The 23,159-nt window shown below is 40.6% G+C and overlaps 1 protein-coding gene across 1 annotated transcript; it reads left to right on the top strand.

The window, feature by feature from the left end:
* The first annotated feature begins 1,136 nt into the window (after positions 1–1,136).
* Positions 1,137–18,862, top strand: ldlrb (low density lipoprotein receptor b). Its single transcript, XM_086119805.1, has 18 exons — positions 1,137–1,318; positions 8,308–8,427; positions 8,944–9,066; positions 9,876–10,253; positions 10,572–10,694; positions 11,297–11,419; positions 11,649–11,771; positions 11,855–11,983; positions 12,095–12,266; positions 12,715–12,942; positions 13,010–13,128; positions 13,213–13,352; positions 13,858–13,999; positions 14,084–14,236; positions 14,319–14,510; positions 15,804–15,878; positions 15,965–16,122; positions 16,549–18,862. The coding sequence occupies exons 1-18, from the start codon at positions 1,264–1,266 to the stop codon at positions 16,585–16,587; spliced, it is 2,592 nt and encodes an 863-aa protein (XP_085975931.1). The 5' UTR covers positions 1,137–1,263; the 3' UTR covers positions 16,588–18,862.
* The last annotated feature ends 4,297 nt before the right edge of the window (positions 18,863–23,159 follow it).

Raw genomic sequence — 23,159 nt, 5'->3', positions numbered from 1 at the left:
AAAAGAAATGTCTCTTTGGAATCCCTTCAGTGTAGACACACACACACACATGCAAGCCTTAAGTTAAGTGGGTGGTTGAGGTAGTGTTGAAATATGTAATCCAGCAGGTATTTCACCATTCAAGGAATACCTCCCAGGAGTGAGCTTGGCGTTCTTGACTTCTCTGTGCAAATCACTCATTGTGCCAACTTTGCCGAACTCACAGCTCACAAACTAAAACGATTCGGAAATGTTGCTAAGGCTCATGAAATATTAATTGTTGGCAACAAATTGACTCTTATTGCGAAACAGATGTATGAGTCACTTCCAGGATAAGGTGTTTTTTTTTTAAATGAATTCGAGGAGTTGCTGCAGAAGGAAATGGTTTAAAATGTTTCACCAATGAAAGGTGCTGCTCGAGTAATTGCACATGTACTTCAATTGATTTGCCAAGATGGCTAGCTACATATCGGGCAAGCCTCCCCTTAGCCCTGGGAGGTAAAACAACTTGGCACTGTACCTGATGATGACTAATTTACGCTTTTCCCAAAAGTGTTGTGCTTTTCATAAAGGTGGAAATGAAATCAGATTAAAATATAAATACATATACAAAACTGTGACATTGATCATACATGGCTGTGAGCTCAGCCCAGGTGAAACAAGGCAGTGCTACACCGGAACTAGAGGGTGTTCCAGCCGTGTCAGAAATCTGTGCAGTCTCAATTAATCCCCTCCAGTATTTTGTTGTTTAAAATACATTTTCAGTTATTTTCTTAGCCCTTTACGTGTCAATCAAGCCCCACTTTACCACCCGGAGAGAAAAAGAGTTGGGGCTGTACCTGCCCTAAACCTCTGAACCTAGACTCGCCCCTGGTAACAATGTATGCGTTCGTGCATTTGTGTGTGAGATTATTTGTGGACTCATTTCACAATTTCGCTGTCACTACTGTATAACAATGACAATAGAGACTATTCATTTGGTGCGTAACGAGAAAAACGTACGCTTCAAGGTTGCCATTGCCAACTCCTCGCCTCCTCCCCAAGGGAGGGCCCTGGTGTCCGATTTCAAAGATCACGCCACTGCTGAAACTCCGCCCTCTCGGCTGTCTTGGTTGGAATATTTAAATTGCGCCAAGGCTCTCAGTGACGCTTTTGCTGCTTACGCGCCGCCAGACACCAGAGCTCCCCTGCTGCAGTGTACCGGTAACCTCGCCCCGTCCTCCATTGGAAGCAGCAGTGACATTTCGCCTCGTTCGAGTGGGGAATAACTAGCGAGTGTCGGATATGTGGCGACTGTGCTCGTGCCTCCTGATGCTTATTAATTGCTCGGCAATAACGGGTGAGAGCCTGACACACACGCACACATCGTTAATGTCACTTGTTCGTACTAGTTGCGTTCATGTTAATAGATGAATAGAATAAGTAGTTTTTTTCTAATATATATATATATATATTCTGGGTACTAGAAAACGTAACTCCGCTAGTGCTTTAAAGATGTGATTTAAGAAAAGAAAAAGAAATGAATGATTTCGCCACTCAGTTTTTGGGCTTCCGGTAGGCGGGGCTGTGTAGCTTCCTGCGTCATGATTGGTACATGGAAATAGTAGAAAGTCTGAATTTCTCTGTGGGCCAAAATAATGTGTGAGAGAGAATTTACGAGTACGTGTGTTATTGTGTTGAATATGAGCATGTGTATTAACCCTATAAATCAGTCGTGTCCATTTTTTATTGAAAAAGGTGTTAAGTGGAATGTTACGTGATCATTTTTGACAAATCTAACTAACTTTTTGCTTTGTCATCAATGACATCAAGCTGAGAGAGTGTATTTCCCCTTCATAATTGGTTTGATATTCTTATATCATTTCACATAAGGACATATTTTGACGAACAACCCTAGAAACTATTTAGAAACAAAGGATTAAATATACTGCTTACCATTACGGTAAATATAGTTGTGATCGGTGGGAATCCGATCCATTTTTCTCTTTCAGCCATCGTTCTCATCTCAAGTGTTATGACACAGTGTTGTACAGCGACACTGTGTGTTATGATATGAAAAAAGGTCTCATTATCAAACGGTTGTTGCTGGTACATTGTTGGACATAGCATTTTGCTGACCAAGCTGGTGCCTTAATTTCACGCCGCTAACACTGTTCCTCACCGCCAGACCATGTGTACCTCTGGAATGAATATTTTAAGAAGCTCGGCGATCAAATAGTCAACGCTAGTGAGGCTAACCGCTATTCTTTTTTTGTTTGTTTGTTTATTGAACATAAAACATATATACAGTAATAATTTGACAGAAAATAAGGTAGATAAAAAAAGTAAAAAGAAAGAAATCAATCTTCATTCAACACAGTTATTATGTTCAAGGGAGTAGGAAGAAGTAAAAAACTTATCTAGTCCTACCCCGTTATGTGATTGTATCTAATAAATCATTTTTATATCAATCAGAAAAGAAAAAAGTGAGAAGAAAGAAGTCTCCATTAAGGCTCATGCTTTACCCTTAACCGTGATATTTTTACAACTTTTGGTTTGTATCGGAATTATATACTTCCACACCCTGACACTCGTGTCAATTTTCTCTTGTATTCATAATGGATATTTATATACCTTTCTCTATTTATCAACTTAGTTCTGATTTATCATTATATTTATCATTATATTTAATGTTTTGAATTTATCATTTTAACTCTGATTGATGTAGGTTGTTTGTACTATTTTTTTGAATTTGTTTTTGAACTCAGCAAGCGATTTACTCATTTTCAGGTCCGTTTCGAGATTATTCCACAGATTAACACCTTTGATAGATACACTTCTGTGCTTGATGTTTGTTCTTGTTTTGAGTTTTTTGAATAAGTTGGTACCTCTTAAATCATAGCTGCTTTCTCGAATTTCGAAAAACTTCTGAATGTTTTGGCAGAGCAGGTTATTGTGTGCTTTGTACATTAATTGGGCGATTTTAAAATCAACCAGGTCATAAAATTTCATCGTATTTAATTTGATAAATAGTGGATTTGTGGGTTCCGTATATTTTGATCTATTAATAATTCGAATTGCTTTTTTTTGTAGGTTGAGAATAGGGAGTGTGTTTGTTTTGCAGGCATTTCCCCATATTTCCACACAGTATATGGTAATAATAATGAAGTGTATAATGTGTACAAAGATCTCTTATTTAGCACTTCCTTGGTTTTGTAGAGGATCCCTACGGTTTTGGCTATTTTTCTTTTTACGTTATCGATATGTGGCTTCCAACATAGTTTTGAGTCTATTACTAATCCGAGAAACTTGGTTTCATACGCTCTTTCTATCTCAATTGAGTTTACCATAATTTTAGCTTGGTGTTTGATTGGTCTTGTGCCAAAAACAATTAACTTCGATTTTTTCAGGTTAAGTGACAATTTATTTCTGTCGAACCAGTTTTTTAATTTGTTTAATTCGTTTTCTACGGTTGTCAGGAGCTATTTCAGATTTATTCCAGAACAGTAAAAGTTGTATCATCAGCAAATGGGACACATTTAAATTGTTTTGAGACCTTGCAGATATCATTTATATATAAGATGAATAGTTTTGGACCAAGCACTGACCCCTGAGGAACTCCGTGAGTGATTTTCAGTTGATTCGTTTTTTTATTGTTGAGTTGCACGTACTGATATCTGTTTTCTAAATAACTTTTTATCCATTTATAAGATACACCTCTAATGCCAAATCTTTCTAGTTTTTTAATATACTGTGATCTATTGTGTCAAAAGCTTTTTTTAGATCTAGGAAAACCCCAACAGTAAATTCTTTGTTGTCTATATTAGTGGCTATTGCTTCCACAAACTCCATAACTGCCATTGAGGTGGTCCGTTTTTCCCTGAAGCCATATTGATTCTCACTTAACAGCACATGCTTTTGTATAAAGCTATCAAGTCTGCGAGAAAATAGTTTTTCTAATATTTTTGAAAATTGTGGTAGTAGTGATATTGGTCTATAATTTGTAAACCGATGTCTTTCTCCACTTTTATAGATTGGAATAACTTTAGCAATTTTCATTTTTGATGGAAAGATACCAGCTTTGAATGACAGGTTGCATATGTGCGTGAAAGGTCGCACTACATATTCTATAATCGGCTTTATTATTGTCATGTCAATATTAAAGCAATCAGTTGACTTTTTATTTTTAAAAGTTTTTATAATATTTGATACTTCTTGTTTTACAGCAGTAAGGAACATCGTGGAGGAGTTTTTTTCTACATATCTATCTATTTCAAACAAGTTTGTTTGATCAGGAATTTGTTTTGCTAGGTTACTGCCGATGTTGACAAAATACTCATTAAATTCAGTTGCTATTTCTGCAGTTTTTTCCAAAATAGTATTTTTGCCATTGATAAAATACTCTGGATAATCCATTTTTTTAGGACTATTTCTGATTACTTGGTTAAGTATCTTCCATATTTCTTGTGTGTTACTTTTATTCTGCTCTAATAGTGCATGATAATGATCTCTTTTACTGGTTCTTATAATATTTACTAGTTTATTTTTATAGGTCTTATATTTTTCTTCTGCTTCTTCAGTTCTCAATTTTAAAAACAATTTATATAAATTGTTTTTCTTTTTACATGCGTTTTCTATGCCTTTCGTTATCCATGGCTTACTTGGGTCTTTATACTTTTTGGAGACTTTAGTTAATGGAAAATGTTTATCATATAAGGAGATTATGGTAGACTGAAATACTTCAAACGCTGTATTTGGGTCTTCGTTTGAGTAGACCTCGGTCCAGTTTTGTTTTTCTAGGTCTTGCTTAAAGGCGTCGGTGGAGCGTTGGGTTCTTAGTCTTATTTCTGTTATGTGAGTTGTTGACTTAGCTTTTCTATCAAAATAATTATGAAAAACTGCAAAAACAGGTCGGTGGTCACTTATGTCATTAATGAGACATACCCATCCAACATAATCTTATTTTCACACTCTCTGGCCAGTGCAGATGTACTGCATGAACACTGTGTCCCCCTGTTGGCCAAACATTTTGCTCCAAAAAGCATATTTCAGCTACAGCAGAAAAATGGCAGTCCACCGAATGGAAGGCGAGATGCCATAACATGATTAGTTGATTTCAAGCTTCAACGCTTGATGCAGAGTAGTAAAGATGACTAGTTGACTAAATTATTCAACCCTTACTTTTATTTCATAACGTTTTCATCATTATCATCGCTTTTCTGATTTGCTTTGAGGAAACAATACAACTCCACTGCCTTTCAGTGAGGCACAAGGCATCCTTAACTGTGTTTTCTGTTAAATAATGATGAGTCATGCATCTGAGCCACATCCTGCAGTTTCACCCACCAATTCATCTAACAAGCCCGCTACGTACGTCGGCCTCAAGTTGGGAAATACACATGGAAGGGGGTGTACTCACGTTTTGAATGGAAAAAACACGCAGAGATTCTTTCCAAGTTGGTTGGTTGTAATTCCACAAGCTCCACATGGTGCTCGATCCATTGGCGCTTTTTAATTAAAACCTTGGTGGTCTGTTAATAATCCCACAGCTTTGTATAGTTTTGTCATTTGCCATTTGAAAATAATTTGGGGGAAAAAATGGACACAAAAGGCCATAAAGAAGGATGGTTGTATTGTGTCATGACATGTCATTCATTCATTCGTCTTTTCTGTCAGTTTCTGCTGTCAGATAACTGTTATAAAGTGACTCAGCATGTTTGAATTGTTCACTTGACCTTGAATGGCAGCAATATGGCCAGGTTCCAAGTGTGGGGTCTAAATAGCCTCCATCAATAGTCGATGTACTCTTTTATGCTAGCAGCACGTAGCCTGCTGTCAAAATGAAAAAGCAGTAAGTGTGGTTTCAGACGGTACAGGAAATCATGTGTTTCATGTGAGCTTCAATAGCAAGGCAATGCTGCATTAAATAGGATCAATTGTTGGTTTCAATCCTTGTTTGGATAAAACATACGAGTTTCATGCAATATATGATCAAGCTTGTAGGTCGTAGCCGTAGGTCATATTAATGAATCCCTTTTACATTGATGGTAATGTCAAACAGTTTTTAGTGAAGAATAAAGAAAATGTGTATTTTTCGTCTTTATGTGAACACTGTGCATTTAGTCAACTGCTCTTTGCTACGTCAACACATCATGCAACGGCAATTCATATTGGGAATTCCCCCCCCCCCCCCCAAATCAGTTGGCGAGACTTGTCACTTGTAAAATCTTATGACACACTGTATGTGTCAATAAATCGTTGAGCGCAAGCTTGCACAGTACAGTTTATCCCGCCCCCATCCTGCCGTGAGCTTGTTGTAATGGAAAAGCAACAGAGGCCGTGTGGTCTGGGGCCGGGCGTAGCAGAGTAGTGTGCCGTGGGGCTCTTTCAGGTTAATGGGAAAGCGGCATAAGATTAACACTGATGCTTAAGCACTCAAACACAAAATAAGACAACGATGGGAGCCCAGAGTTTCCACAGTGACCACACGTGACAGCGTCCCGTCAGCATGATTTTTTTATGTGGTGAGTTTTGGGGTGCAACTGTTTTGTAAGTACGAGACACACGAGGCTAACTAGGTCCTCAGTCGTTTTTCTGGCCCTTGATCCATTTCACGAGGCCACAGGGGGAAGATTAGTGATGAAAAATGACAACTTGGCCTTGTCTGCTTTTTCCTTTCTGTGAAACAAGGCCTCAGTCTTGAGTTGAGTCGTGCATGACTTTTCGGCGGAAGGCAGGGTGGGTTTTGGAGCTGCTGCAAATGTTGTGGTCTGTTTGTCAGTGTACATTAACAGAACAGCTGCACTCACTTTGGAAAGTATTCCTGTAAATGCTAAAAGGCTTCCCGCTCGACTTTTGCGTCACATGTGGGTGGGATCGAGGTTTGCTTCAAAGCAGAGGAAGGGGGGCTTGTTACAATGTTTTTTTTTTGTTTTTTTTCTGGATCAAATCGTTTCTCTTCGCTAGTAGCGAAGAGAAACTGATATCTGATTTCTGATAATCTGAAAATATTCCTCAGTTTCAGTATTGGTCAGCGAGCACTTGCCGTCTGGTTACCTTGGTGACATTGTTGTGGCACCAATCAGCAGCCAGTGGTGTGACTGGAATTCCCTCCGTTTTATATTCTTAAAGGGCCAGTGCGGTGTGTTCCACAAGTGAAATGTCATAAGCCCATACCCTTGATGAACAAATGTCAATAAATGGACCACGTGAGCAGCACGTGAATGATTTTGGTGTTCACCAAGCTTTGAGCTGCAGGCTTGCTTCGGTGTGACGATCTGAGGGCATGACCTCAAAACTTGAAAAAAAGCAACATCATTTCAGAGGTTGAACAAAAACAAAGTGGAGCTGGGGGGCTATTTTTACATGCTGACAACTACAGTGAAGCCTACCACACGATGTTATACGTTCAGATTGTACGATTGCCTCATAAAACCGGAACAGGCAATGTTTTAGGTAACATTTCAACATCCAATAAATAGTACTGGTACTTACTTACAATGGCTTGTATTTATATCTTATAATTGTATATTTATATTATAAATGTATATACAGTATATTTATATATATATTATAAATATGTATTTATATATATATATTATTTTTATAATTTATATTTCTTTATATACTTTTTGTTCTTCTGCTTCTCCCTTTCATAATTTTGCTGCTGTAAAATGGGAATTTCTCCATGGTGAGACAAATAAAGGTTTTCTTGTCTCATCTTATCTTCAGCAACAAAATACTCTTGAAGCTTTCTCTCAAATTGCTTGACAACTCGGGCGAGTCGCGCTGTCGTACTTCAGCAGTCTCACTGAACTTAATTCTTACAAGGTTTGCTGCATGACAGTGGTTCAAATTGAAGTTGTCCTGCATGACTTAGAGTTAGGTTTTGCCACTGCATTTCAACATTTCCGCAAATGTTTTCTTTTGATTCGACACAAAAATGCATCTGAGAAAACGTACTGCCGTGAGGTTGAATGTCAAAGACTTTGGACAATTTTAAATTCAACCGGGTCCTTATAATTGATGTATCAAAATAATTACAGATTAATTTGATAATAAGTTGTTGCACCTTTACTTTTTTTTTTAAAGCTATTGTGATGAGTGGAAGTAGCAGGGTAAAACCAATCGTAAAAGGTGGTTTTCACACTTTCCAGTAATCTGAAGTTCAGTGACCTTTTGATTATAATGTTGATCCTGTTTGCCAAGTTAAACATGACAATATTATCAGTATTATTGTGTGTGTGTGTGTGTTGACGTAATCTAATGTTACTACCACATGCACGCAGTATTGATTATGTTCTCATTGGTTAAACCTGCTCATTTTCTTTCTTCTTCATCCACATGCAGCATATGAATGCAGTTCCACTCAGATCAAGTGTGCGAACAGCCGTTGCATCACCCGCAGGTGGGTTTGTGACGGCACCGACGACTGTGGCGATGGAACCGACGAACTGCCAGAAACCTGCGGTACGTTTTTACCTCCTTCTTGTGTCAAACTTTTCATCCATCCATTTTGTAATCCACTTCTCCTCACGAGGGTCGCTGGCGTGCTGGTGCCTATCCCGCCTGTTTTCCGACAGTAGGCGGAGTACACCCTGAACTGGATGCCAGCCAATCGCAGGGCACACACGAGACAAACAACCATTTGCGCTCACACACACCTCGGGACAATTTAGAGCGTTCCATTAGCCTGCCACGAATGTTTTTGGAATGTGTGAGGAAACCAGAGAACACATTTTTATCAGCCTTTACTTTCCATGATGGAAAAAGTTGTTTCAGTGAAATAATGAAACGCGGATCCCGTCATCGGATGAAGAAGATTTGTAGTCTCCACTCGAGTCTAGCTAGCTAGATGGGGTTTTCTTTCATTTCTTTTTTTTCTTTGTTTGTGTTTTCGGGGCTTTCTGCCTATCTGCCTATCTTCCCCTCGAGTTCATTGCATTTCAATGAGTCAAGTCATTTCCTTCCTGTTTGTTTCCACAGAGGCCAGAAAGTGTCTAGCGTCAGAGTTTAGCTGTGGTGCCCCCCAGCATGTGTGTGTACCGCAGAGCTGGCACTGTGACGGCAAAGCGGACTGTGAAAACGGCACGGACGAGGAAAACTGCAGTAAGTTACTAACTTATCTGCTTCGCACAAAGTATAGATACAGTATACCTGAATAGTTTTTTTGGGTCAGCAATTATAGAGCAGTTATCTTCACAACTAGTGAGGATGGTTGCTCTACGTCAGAGTAAAATCCACACCATATTTTTTTATTTTAATAAGTAGGACAAGATAGGTCACGTAGAAGAGTTCAGTTTGCATTATTTGTCAATGCAAGTATGGTTTTCCTTTCTAATTCGAGCTCTTTTTTTTGGATGTCGTAATGTAAACCCAATTTAGAAGCATTTTTATTGTAGGCTTACTGTCAAGTTGTTTATGTCGGCTTTGTGGGAATCCAACGTCGTCTCCGTGTGCTGTCCTGAACTCCTGCCCTCATCGGTTGACTGCATTTGTTGGAGGCTTTCTATTTTCACACCTGACAAATGACCACAGAATCCAACATTTTTGACTGCTCAACAATTATGTCTGCATTTTCACTTGGACACGACACCCCTTCATCACAAGCTGGCCTTGAAAAATACTCTCTTATCCCAGAAAGGGAAATGCTGCTTTATTCTGTGCGGATCGCATTATACGTCACACAGCCTGTATATTTTGAAATACGCTATCATAATTCTCTCAAAAATGATGAAACAACCACAGTAATAAACTATTGTCAAATACTTCTGTGGCAGTGTCACATAAATGTGAGCAGAATTATCTTCTCAGTCGATTGCCCCTACTATCAAGTAACTATGAAAACTAGCCCGATTAGCAGTGTGTTAGCATAGTGTTCGCATTCACCCAACTTCTTGCTCCCTCCTCAACCGCAGTGGCAAAGGAGTGCACGGGCCAACAGTTTCGCTGTGCTTCCGGCGAGTGCATCTCCGCCAGCTTCGTGTGCGATCACGACAACGACTGCCCGGATAGCTCCGACGAAGCTTCCTGCCTGAAACCCACCTGTAGCCCGCTCACCTTCCAGTGCAACAACACGGCGTGCGTTTCCAATATCTGGCTCTGCGACGGCGACAAAGACTGCAGCGATGGCTCGGACGAGTGGCCGGAGAACTGTGCCGACAAGCAGCCCCGCAAGGAGGTTGTGGCTTGTCGGGAGCACGAGTTCCAGTGTGCTGATGGAGAGTGCATTAACGGGGGCTGGCGCTGCGACGGGAGCGCCGAGTGTTACGATCAGTCGGATGAAGTCAACTGCAGTGAGTTAATGAACGCATTTTCCGACCATTTTAGTTTTTATGACGTCCTCAGAAGGCCTTACAAAATTCTCTCTCTGAAGTGTGATGCAACCATTGAACCAAGATCAAGGTTTTTCTTGGCTAATATTGATGATAATTTTTAAACGACTGAAGGTAAATGCGAGTCAGCTAAATTTGTGCAGCTGCTGCGGCCCAAACCGAAAATCTGGAAAGATTAGAAAAACGTGGTACTAGAATGATTTTAGCATTGCATGGCAAATCCTTTGTTATTTTAATCTCAGTCTTTTGTTATTTCATCCATTTTTTTTTTCTTTTTAGCTCACCCCACCTGTTCCCCAGATGAGTTCCAGTGTCGCGACGGCACTTGTATCCACGGCAGCCGTCAGTGCGACAAAGAGCATGATTGCCCAGACTCCAGCGATGAGATCGACTGCCATGCAGGTAACTCTTTTAATAGTGGAAGCTGACTGTTTTGTTTAGCAACCTGGAAAGCGTTTTGATGCTTCGGAAACTTCCTGGAATTTTTCCATGTTGAATGCCAATGGTGGAATAGATCATTAAAAGGCGTTGTTTGATATGAAATGAATTATATTTAGTCATGGTGATATCGAGCCCTTTAGCAATTAGATCCTTGTTCATTTACATAATAATGTACAGTCAGAGGCTGAGATTCAAACCACCAACCCTTATGCTAATGGGTAAGCGACTCCACCAAAGCCCAGGTGAAATAGCATGTGAAGTCATGTTCAATTGTATCGAAGGGTGTGGGATGCTGACATTGTCTGTCCCAGTGGAAGTGAATGAGGAATTTTTAATGTACAATATTTAATTGTGGGAAAACTATAGGCATGTGAAAAACAGTAGCCTCGAAAGCCGTGAATTTTTGGAGTTTGTTGAACAGTGTAAATCGGATGTATGATGTGGCAGTACACGTTCGTTTCGGCATTCGCACACTAATATTGGTGTAGAATAACGTGTCAAGGCTGAGGCCTTCCCACAATGCCTGCTGCTTTTATTCACACGCATGCGCTTCTTCTGCCTAGAAAACGTGTGCGATGGCCCCGCTCAGTTCAAGTGTAGCAGCGGCGAGTGCATCAGCATGGCCAAGGTGTGCGACAAGCAGAGAGACTGTCGAGACAGTTCAGATGAACCAGTCAGACAGTGTGGTGGGTGTTCCCCTTGCTGCTCTCTTTCTCACTTTTGTTCACCGTCTCAGCTCATCGGCTGGATAATCTGACCGGTTTGTTTGAAAGAGTAATTTGAGGTTTGTCATTACTGGAGACTTCAGTCATTAAAGAGCTGGGTCACATCGTCTGCCTTGACAAAGATAATTATACTCTCATAAGTAGTCATTGAACGTCGTGTTCATAGGCGTGCCTTTGTGGGTCTCCGCAGATCGCAACGAGTGCTTGGTCGGGAATGGCGGGTGCTCCCACGGTTGCATCGATCAGAAGCTCGGCTACAGCTGCTCCTGCCCTGTTGGGTACACATTGAAGGCAGACAAAAGAGGTTGTGAAGGTGAGCGACAGGGAAACGTGGCTGTAAGCTTGATGTATGCATGAAAGCTGACCGCAGCCTTTTGACCTCGTCACCACCCGCAGACATCGACGAATGTGCAGAGCCCGACATTTGCAGTCAGATTTGCATCAACGAGCCCGGCAGCTACAAGTGTGATTGTAAAGACGGCTATGAGATTGACCCTGTCAGCAAGAAGTGCAAAGCTGTTTCAGGTAATGCTCGAAAATGTGTGCATCACATTTAATTAATCGGACCAAAATGGAGATCACGTTATCATATTGTCATCACCCCCCCCCCCCCCCACCCCCCAACTGTCTTTCCAGGCACCACCCCCACACTTTACTTCACTAATAGGCATGATGTGAGGAAGGTGACGGTGGATCGCAGTGAGTACATGCGTGTGGTGAGCGGGCTGAAGAACGCCGTGGCTCTGGACATGGACATGCCAAACAAGGTCATCTTCTGGTCCGACCTTTCGCTCAAGAAAATCTACAGGTGAAAATTCACATCCAATCATCTGCCTTTGGTCAAAGAGTCATAGTCATCTGCTGGGCCACAATTTTATTTGGCTTCTCGAGTCGGTGTTATTCCAAAGACAGTTTCATTAGGGTTGAGCTAATTTTTTTATTGAGTCACTTTATCATAGATCATGCAATATTATAAACGTATTATAATGCTTTTGGGATTTATTGCAATTTTATTTTTTCTCTAATGTGATTTTTTTTTTCCTTCCCAAGGTCCTGTTCACATGTATTTTTTTTAACAAACAAGCAATAAAATTACAATAACAAATATCAGCTTTATTAACCAACATTTTTTGGTCTTATCGTTCAGATTTACACCAAAAAAAAAAAAAAAGCCAAATGAACCACAAATGATCTACTTCACTGCAATGTTGATTTGAATTGAATGAATCGCTCAGCCCCACTCTCCTCCCCCGCAGCTCCGACATCGACGCGGCTGCCAACTCCTCCCAGCCCACTGTGGTCATCGGCGATGGGATCGAGGCCCCGAAAGGCCTCGCCGTTGACTGGATCCACGGCAACATCTACTGGACCGACAGTTCTTTGCGGCACATCTCCGTGGCGACAACAGACGGCCACAAGAGAAAGACACTGATCGCCGACAATCTTCAGAAGCCGAAAGCCATCACGGTGGATCCTGTGAACAAGTGAGTTGAAGGGCTTTGTTGCTGATTGCCGCTGGGCACGATTCCAATCATCGTATGTCTTTGTCAGCTTCATGTACTGGACTGACTGCGGCGAGGAGGCGAAGATAGAAAAGAGCGGCTTGAACGGAGCCGACCGCGTTGCCTTGGTAACGGACAACATTGCATGGCCTAATGGAATCACCCTCGGTAAGATCGCATCCATCGCTTGTCACTTGAACGCACACAAGATGAGCAAACAGCCATCGTGACCAAGCCAATGTTTCTGGTCAGACCTTGTCAACCAGCGCCTCTACTGGGTGGATTCCAAGATACACACCCTGTCCAGTGTGGATGTGAACGGTGGGACCAGACATAATCTCATTCTCAGCGAAGAAAAGCTCTCGCATCCCCTCTCTCTGGCTGTCTTTGAGGTCAGTGAAGAAGTCATGTCCGAAAAAAGTTTGTTGACATTGTGCATTGCATTTTTCTTCTGGAGTTACTTTTGTCGACTCAGTTCTTGGGCCGAGATGCTGCCTGACCAGCAGACAATGCCATAATGGATGGCCGAAGCCACCACCAAGTTATAGAAAGTCTTAAGGAGTGACCCCTGAACCCCAAAAGACCTCAGTTTCCTGAGTAGGAAGAGTCGGCTCTGTCCTTTCCTAAGTGGCTCTTTAGTTTCACTTGCCTATACATCCTTCCATTTATAATTGGACTTTTTAGTTCTCTTGCCCATTTTTCATTTCCTTCAAATCCAGGACTTTCCATACATGCTGTAGATGGTGGCTCAGTTCGATTTTGAAATGCTGAGTGTGCACTACTTATTCATTTGGTTCGGTTTCAATACATTGCTAATGTCTTGATCACATGTCAGCAGAAAGAGACGCAGACATAGTGGTTAAAACACTTTTTGGTTGTGCTTTTGCTATTGAATAGGATAAAGTATTTTGGACGGACACGGGCAACAATGCTGTTTTCAGTGCCAACCGAGTGACGGGAGAGGACATTACGGTGCTGGCCGCTGACCTGTACCAGCCAGAGGGTATCGTGCTCTACCACAACCTCAAGCAACCAAGCGGTACACCGAAATCACCACGGTTCAGATCAACACAAAGGAACAAAAACTTTTGTCCGATTCTTTAAACTTTTCTCTCGCTTGTAGGTTACAACTGGTGCACAGAGGGGAACAGTATAAATGGAGGGTGTGAGTTCCTCTGCCTTCCTGCTCCTGTCATCAACCAGCGCTCGCCGAAATACACCTGCGCATGCCCTGATCACATGAGCATGGCGCCCGATATGAGGAAATGTGTGGCAGGTGGGCATCTTATTATTTTTTTTTTTTTCACCAATCAAATAGGCACTAAATCGTATTTTCTCAATTTCTCTTTCTGCGTCAGGTTCAGTAACGCCTCCAACCATAATCAACAAGAGTGAGCCAGACCACCGGGCCGTTATAACAACAACCTCAACCTCAACAACAACAATGACGACGACAGCCAAAGCTGCCGAAACAACCATGACTACCTCGCCCATCCGCCCCAGGAAACCCAACATCTCCCCTGCAGCCCAGCCTTCTACTCCAGCTCAAGGTACGTCACACCTACACTGGCGGTAGCTTCACTCATGTATGTCCTCAATGGTATAAACCTGCAGAGTCAAAGTTTGTGAAATGCTTTCAGTACTTTTTGTGACTCATGGCAGAAGACAGTTTTCCCCGCTCAGTCAGGGTTTATTCTTTGGGCACATGCTACATTGCAGAGCATTATGAATATTATTATTTTTTAGGAAGTTAACTGTCGCAGAAGTCCCTGCTTGAGCATGAAAATCTGCGGGATTTTTTTTGGTCTTTTTTTTTTGTGATTTGATTTTCTAAAATGTTTGTACGGTTTACACTGATGCCTCAAGATACAAATGACCCGACCTATGTGTTTTTCAGGTTATGAGCAGTCATTTGGTCCATATTCTTTCAACAAGGTCAAATGTATATTAATTGTATTGTCAATATTCAAATTAAAATACAAAACCTCTCTAAGTCCCTTATTGTTTCAGCAGAAATAGTCGATACAGGAAATGGAAAAAATAGCATGCCAGAGATGTTTGTATCAGAAGTACACTGCACGATATAGAAACCTGAAATGTGTGTGCATTAACTCTCCAATCCAATCAATCAGCGACATTATTTGTTATTTTGAGTACCGAGTGGTAATTTTTTACTTTTGAGATCTGAAGCATCTTCTCAGCAGTTGAAAACAGATTCGGTATAGGCTAATTAATCCATGAATACAATCATTTGAAAGAATTTGAGAAAACTAAATAAAGTCAGTTGAGCTGTTTTCATTTATCACATTAGCAGTATTATTTCTTGTTTGCTCTATTTTGCATTCGGGTGTGCTAATTCTGACTTGAGATTTGCAGACCAAATGTTATGCTAAATCATATTTGTGTTATCGCTATTTGAGCAATTTTGCTTCTCTAATGAATATATAATGAACCTATTTGGAAATGATTCTTTTTGTAAAATAATATGAATTACAAATATTTTTACCCTTAATTTTATATATGTAGTTACCGTGAAAGGATGCAATTGATCCCATGATATGAAATTTGGGCCATGTTTTGAAACACATTTGTATTTTAAGTAATGTTAATTAATGTTAATATAATATTAAATATGAATCAGAAATTGTGTTCATATTGAAGCTGTTGTTTCAGGTTGTGTTTTTAAGGTCACCCAGTATAATGTACGATATTGATATGGATGGAATTGCTTTAATGATCGCCTTGAGTGAAATTTTACATCGAGATGAACAGACGCGGAGATCGCCAGAGGCCCGTGGCATAAACCCCATATAACTGAAAGTATTGTTCTCTCACTTTTTCAGTCAACAGACACGCAGATGTGCCTGCAGAGGCGCAGTCGTCTCACACCGCCGCTCTCTACATCGCGATTCCAATCGGTAATTTTAAAATCCTACACGTCAAGCCTCCCCTTTCTCGCCTCACATGTAAAGCCTCCCCTTCGTGCTTTCCTTCCTCTCCGCAGTGGTCATGATCATGTTGCTGTTTGGAGCGGTGTTATTATGGAGACACTGGCGACTGAGGAACACCAACACCATGCACTTTATCAACCCCGTTTACCAGAAGACCACCGAGGACGAGATGCAAATCCGCAGGAACTCTGAAGGCTATGTCCATCTTCAGGTAACGCTCACGCTCATGTCTGCTCAACCCAGGATGGGACAAATTATTTTTCCGACGCTTGATTGTTCGTGACTTGCTGCGGTGAAATGGCGTGCATCCGCAGAGGATACGACAGCGATGAAATGTTTGTGTATGTGAGTGAGGGACATCATTTTGCATGTGTGCATGCTTCGCGGCGTTCGAGTGCACCATGGAAAATTGCCAACTCTTCCCCTCACATCCACAATTTACAAGGATGCGCTTAGGCACTGACCCACGGTACCATTAGATTTCACGTAAATCGGAACTCGGCTGTACCCAAATCGGTCGGTACTGACTTCAGTAACCGTCCCTATGCGTTTCCCACTTTAGATGCAGTCTCCATTTCATTTCCTGTGATGCGCAATGACTCTAAAGTTGAATGTAATTGTCTTTTTCTTTTTGCAGCGGCAAATGCTGAGTACGGAGGACATTGACGTTGCATGATCCCAACATGTCAAAGACATTCACTTTGATGGTTGGTTGGTTGCTGATTTTCCAGCATGAAAATGAAGCCATTTTTGTTTTTCTAGAATTATTTTATCATTGCTGTCACTTTGTTTGTGACCTCGGCGCAATCCAAAGAAGCACTAGACATTACATGAATGAAGATGGAGGATTGGGTGGGGCATACCTGCCTGCAGTATGCCACCAAGTCAAACCCTCAACATGTCATCAGAATCAAGAATTTCAGAAGACAAAGCTCTTTCTTGCACATCTTTTCTTTTGTGCGTGTCTGAATGTAAAGGAGGGGGAAAAAAAAGCCTTTTGCAACTTTTCCATAACATATTTATTCCTGACTGCTGTCTTGTGCTACTGTAAACTGCCCAATGAAATTTCCAACGCATGATTATGTCCATGTTGGGTCCAACAAGATGCAATGTGTGTCAACTCACTGCTGGAGAAGAGGCACACATTGGACAATGAGGCGGATACACAGAAAATCACTGCCATAATGCAGTGCAAAAAGAGGTCAACCAGAAACGGCAAACAAAGTGCACACTGGCATGTCATTCTACAATATTTATAAAACGTGTACTTAAGCAAGCTTTGTCGCACAAGCAGGCAGGCACACGTGTGCAGTGAACATTTCATAGACGAGGACTGGTTTACAGTTTGAGATGGGACATGGCATGCAGCTGACATTAAAAACCAATGCCGTGCCGAGTATTTTTAACAAGCCGGCGAAATGGGAGCTGAACTGGCCGAGGAAAGATTTGCGCGACTTCTCAAAACCTTTGCGATCTGTGGCAATGCAGGTGACGCTTGCGGGGCTGTACAAAATGCCAGCGGGGTCCACGCTCGTAAATTAGGCCATTGAGGGACTTGATTATGCATGCAAGGTCGGACATATTAGTTCCAGGATTGTCCACGTGTTTGTAGCTCACAAATGAGCACCATTTCTGGTACACCTCCTGTTCCACTCATTCTCCAAAGTGTAGACCATCGTGCGCTGAATCATTCACATCAAAAGTGGAATCTCACTCGTCAACTTAATTAATCGGATTGGCTGGAAACTATATGGCTTTATTCTTTCAGGATTCACACTAAATAGATGCTTTCAATTTGAATTCAAATGAATTACATAATAGACAAAATATTAACTTGAAACTGCTGCACGTGTACATATATAAAGTATCCCTTTCAGGTTTCGTTTACTTAGTAAAAGTGTGTCTGTCCTCTCTCCAGAGAGTGTTGCGCACATTTTGTTTTGTGAGGTGTTATGGTCTCTTTCAATGAAGCGTAGGCGGTTTGCATTCTAAATGCTTAAGCTGCTAATTTTCCTATTAACCAAAAATGAAGAAGCTGTTTCAATTGAAGATGTCAAATGTGACTGTCGGTAATAATGAAAAAAAAAATGTAAATAGTCTGGAATTATTTTATAAAACACTCTGTTGCCTTTTCTGTGTGCGCTGAAATTGGGAAATATTGAAAATTCCTAAGGTTATTTATTAATGGTGTGGATATTTGAAGGTTCCTGAATGTGTGGTGTTGTGCTAAATGCCCATACCTATTCATACTTTGGACATATTTTGGGATTTTATTTGCGGAAATTGGCTCTTGTTATGTAAAGAACATGGTACGGTGGGAGGAAATATTGATCATCACTCCATATTAAAATTTAGCATTGCCATTGTCTTATACATACACTATATCTCACACACACACATATATACAGTACTGTGTGTGTGTGCGTTATATTTCAACTTCTTAGTTATTGTCACTGTGTGAAGTTTAATTTTGAGGCAAAACTACACATTTAATGTTTCAACAAATTGAAACTTAAAATGTGTCTGACATGAATACTTTGAGCTTACTTATACTAAATCTTGGCTCCCATATAGTCAAACTATACATCTGTTATTTCATCTGTTCACAACTGCGTCTTTTTAAGAGAAAGTGCTGCGTGCAATTAAACCTTTTTGTTTTTGTTTGTTTTTTGAGTGATGACGATCACAATTTGTTGTGGATTGTTAGGTGTTTTTTTTTTTGTATGACTCTGTTTTTCCACTGTGAAAAGTCAGGCACATGTGCTAAGTTGTAAAGCAGAATGTGTCAACTTGTCCATAGTTTACATTGCTTGTTGATTGCTAGTATTCTTTGTCAGGTTATGTTTGTCTTTTTTGAAACAATTCAAGAAGTGTCACTGAAATACACTTGTTGTGTGTGTTTGTTTTGTTTTTGCCACATAAAATTTCTGCTATAAAAGGTGTCAAAGCTTTTACTGCATCTGTGAAACTGCTTGTTTTAAGCTTCGGGTCAGTAACCAGGTGCCAGATTGTGTGTGATGGTATGCATGGCATCTCCATCACTATCTAACCATCGTCTCATTGATGGTGAACTCCATGCAGAGGGTGATAAAGATTCTGCAATCGGTGCCAATCATATATCCACATTTTTCGAGTGAATTGACATTGTTACTTGTTACTGATAAGACTTCGATCATCCAAAGAACACAGAACAAGAGTCTCTAAACCCGTAAACCTCCTGGTTGCCAGTCACTGCAGACAATCGGTTATTCAAACTTTTATTCACATCTATGGACAAAGAGTCATCAATGAAACCAACATGCATGTTTGTGGTATGCGGAAGGAAGCTTTAGTACCCATAGAAAATCGATGTAAACAAGGGGGGAAAACAAGCAGACGTCATACAGGAGCGCCTGAGCTGAGATCCAAAGCCAGAACTTTTCAACTGTCCGCAAGATGTACTTAGCACTACTAGCTCAACATGCTCCCTAAACGGGCTTTGCAATTGTATAAAATGTATTGGCAAGAAATATCGTGAGAAATTCACATCGCTATTTTAGGTGATTTCACATAATGTAAAAGGGGCGTCGACCCCCCAATTTTTTTTTAACAATAACATGTTCGATGCAGCCCCACGAGTCTAAACACAGTATTGTGATTAATATTGCGGAGCCATTTTTATCCATATGAAAGGGCGGCCATTTTGTCACTTGCTGACAACTGAAAATGATGTCACAGGACTCGGGTAACACCAATCACGGCTCAGCTGTTTTCTGAATTTGATCACGTGACATCCGCAGGCTGAGTCGTGATTGGTTGTTACCTGAGCCCCAAGCAACCGTGATGTCATTTAAGGGCCCAGTCCCAATTATCCCTCAATTGCGCGTTCACGTTGAGGGTGTGAGTGTGTAAATCGGGTACTTGGGAGCTCCAATCCAACCTGTTGGAGATGTTTGCCCAGTTGCAACACACTTGGTTCAAATGAGACATCTGATCATATCAATCAAATCAGGTGTGTTGGAGTTTGGGAAACATCTAAATATGGCTGGATTGGGACTCCTGAGGACCGGACTTGGGAACGAACCCCTGGTGTAAATTGTCCCCGTACTCCAAACTGCTCTGTCATCCCGCCCACTTTGAGCCCTTATTCCACACTTCTGCTGAACCTGCATTGATGCTAACTCAAGCCAAAGCATATTACCCACAAATCACTGCTGATTTGACTAAAAAATAATGGGAAAATTGCGACATTTGGTGGGATTCCTTTGCCTGTGCTGAAAAAAGTCTTTTCAAGTGTAAGTATTGAATTCTTACATATTTTATCATTTGTATACATCACAGGTGTCAAAGTCAAGTCCCGGGGCCAGATCGAGCCCGCCACATCATTTTATGCGGCGCGCGAAAGCAAATGAAGCATGTCAAGTTCCATAATGCTTGCTAAAATCTGAACTCAAATTTCCAATTGTCATATGTAATCCACAATAACAGTCATTATTCTTGACTTCTGATTTTAAAACTCGTTATCCGTCTTTTTGTTTTTTGTGCGCTGTGTATTCAATATGAGGAGGTGATTAAACATTTATATGGTTTCCCAAAATTCATAACGGCCCTCCATTATTGCAGTTTTGATATAATTTTAGCAGCAAAATTGCCAAAACAATAACTGGTGCTGCCATGTTGGATGTCTCAGATTCAACACAGTGGCGCGAGTCGATAACTGAACACCCACTGTCCCAATTCTGCAATTTTTGCACACTCATAACCTGTTTTCTCGAACACTGTGTACACTTCTACTATAGGTGTTGAATGAGGACTGGAAGGTTCTGGTACAGCAAGTGGCAAAATGGCTACCCCCATCAGCATACTGTGTTTACGCTAGTAGGGCCGCATAGAGCATATTCAGAAAAGTTTGCCGTTGACTTCTCCTTTTAAAAAGACTTGTGTGCAATCGTGAAACCAAAATGTCACAGAGAAGTAACACTTGATTCTGCAGACACGCTGCACGTTTTATCAGTTGGAATTGCTGCCTGCATGTGTGCAATGCTGTTAGTCTGGATCCGGCATCCACATTCTACAACCAATTGTTATGCCACTAGAAACAATTGACAAGGTTTTTTTTTTTTGGGTTGTTTTTTTGTTCGTTTGTTTTTTTAAATCAGTCGACTTTATTTGAACGTTATGCACAAATGGCACCGTGCATAATTTAGGTGCAATGCCAAGGCTTTGCATCATGCAACATGCATGTGTTTTGACACATCCTAATGAGATTGTGATGTCGTTCCCAGGAGACAATGGGCACATTCAACGCATGCTACACCTGCACCGCCCGCCCTCATCCTCCTCACCTCATGTTGACGACGACTCCCCATTGGCTGGCTGGCTGAAGGAGTGGGAGGAGACGCATCTCACGCCACTGCATCATCAACGTGGCCCGGGAGTGTCTACAAAGATGAAACGGTTGAAGGTTGGGATGTATGTGTCAGCTTCCTAACAATGGTACCAATTGTTCTTATGAGAAACTCACAATAGATGTCTGCTTGGGAACCAATCAAGCTCCCTCACTTGCACTGGGGAGTAAATATGCTGTTTATTAACAGTTTATTAACAGTTTATTAGGTCATAATATACCGTATCAGCGGCAGGTGGTGAATGTTTTTTCTACAATGGTTCCCAAGAGATGCTTCTAATGGAATGATTCTCATAATGTGGCTCCTTGTGGCATACAGTTCAGTTGTATTTAACTTTTTTAATACAATAAATACAACCATATGTTGTCTTTTAGAATATATTTTTTTATCTTTATGTGCAACATTTTATACTTTCATCGTTATTCAATTGCCATTTTTTTCTTATAGTTAGGCGAAGCATTTATATTCATGCTTCATTTTGTTACAGTGGCTTACAAAAATAACAAATGTACCTTTTAGGGATAAAACCTCTAATTGTGAAGCAATGGTGCAGAAAGAGGTGTTATGGGCTAGTATCGGTTTCACAATGATGCGCCACACTAACTTAGCTTGTCTCGCCTTGGCTGCTTTCAACAATGCATTCTTTGACTAAATCGACTTCAACGCTGACTTCTCTTCCGCTTCACACCTATTCTGTTTGTCCTTGGACAACATTCCTGTTCTCTTTTTAATTTTTTTATTGTTCTTGTGTTTTGATTTTGAGAGATCATATAAGAGCAGCTTTTTGGCAGCAGCCACGCCCAACAAATAAAATAAAACACCTAACTGTGGTTTAATTAAAAAAAAAAAGATAAGACAGCTTTTGCTTGAAAAGGCAAAAGTAGAGATTTAAGATTCGTAAAAGGCACCGCATTCCCAATTCTTTAAAATTAAATCAAATGAAATAAAATTCTGAATTGTTGTTTCATTTATGAAAAGCAAAAGATGAATCATGTTTTGCATTTTTGCTAACAAATATACTGTCCCGGCCAATTCTGTAAAATAAAGGTGAAAATGAAAAAAAACACGACTCACTATTTCAATTCAGAAGTCTTTAATCAATGTGTGTTCGTATATGTGTGCGGGGAGGCATTTCTTATTTTGTTACTTTTAATTGGGAAAACACTCTTGCTACCGCTACCCTTCTGTTAAGAGCACTAGTTTAATGTGTAATCCGTGAATCTGATGGCTCACGTTCACAGCGTGCACATTGTCTGTTGTTTGATGTCTACATTATCTCCAATGAGCAACAGCCAAACCCATGTAGACACAAGGAGTGAGTGAGTGGGGAAAGGCATCCATCTGGGCAAACACTCATGCACCTTTTTATTTCTTTTTTTTTTTTTTTTTTACAGCAGGGTACTGTTGTTGCCTCACTCCACATACTACTGATAAGGCGCCATCCCAGTTACATGGATGAAGTCCATGCTCCGGATTGACATATTTACATAAATAAAGATAAAGTAAAAATATATTTTTCATTTTTAACCACCAGAAAGGTGGTTAAACATTAAAGATAAGAAAAACCTTTATTTGTCTCACAATAGAGAAATTCAATGGAGAAAGAGAAGCCAAAGGGGAACAATGAGCAATAAAACTGAGTTTATATTGAATGCAAAGGTGGACAAATGTATTTTCGTCATGGGCCATGTCAGCCATAGCTGGTGCTAGCAACTAGTGCAAGATAAAATGTAACGTCAATACAGTCTGATTGTGCTATAAACACGAATAATGTCATTTATTATGAATTTTGCTGAAACTCAAGATGGTTAAATGCCATTGGAAGTTGCGTTTGTGTCGCTTTAATTCTTTCTTTCCCTCC

Source organism: Hippocampus guttulatus, chromosome 9 (genome assembly GCF_054856545.1).
Source record: "Hippocampus guttulatus isolate MCC_2025c chromosome 9, RoL_Hgut_1.0, whole genome shotgun sequence".
Lineage (NCBI taxonomy): Eukaryota > Metazoa > Chordata > Actinopteri > Syngnathiformes > Syngnathidae > Hippocampus > Hippocampus guttulatus.
Note: the sequence above shows the minus strand (reverse complement) of the source record. Positions and strands in the feature narration are given on the sequence as shown.

Coding starts and splice junctions, on each gene's coding strand:
- ldlrb (XM_086119805.1), top strand. CDS start 1,264: ATGTGGCGACTGTGCTCGTGCCTCCTGATGCTTATTAATTGCTCGGCA. Junction 1,319..8,307: donor TAATTGCTCGGCAATAACGG/GTGAGAGCCTGA, acceptor ATCCACATGCAG/CATATGAATGCAGTTCCACT. Junction 11,984..12,094: donor GAAGTGCAAAGCTGTTTCAG/GTAATGCTCGAA, acceptor CTGTCTTTCCAG/GCACCACCCCCACACTTTAC.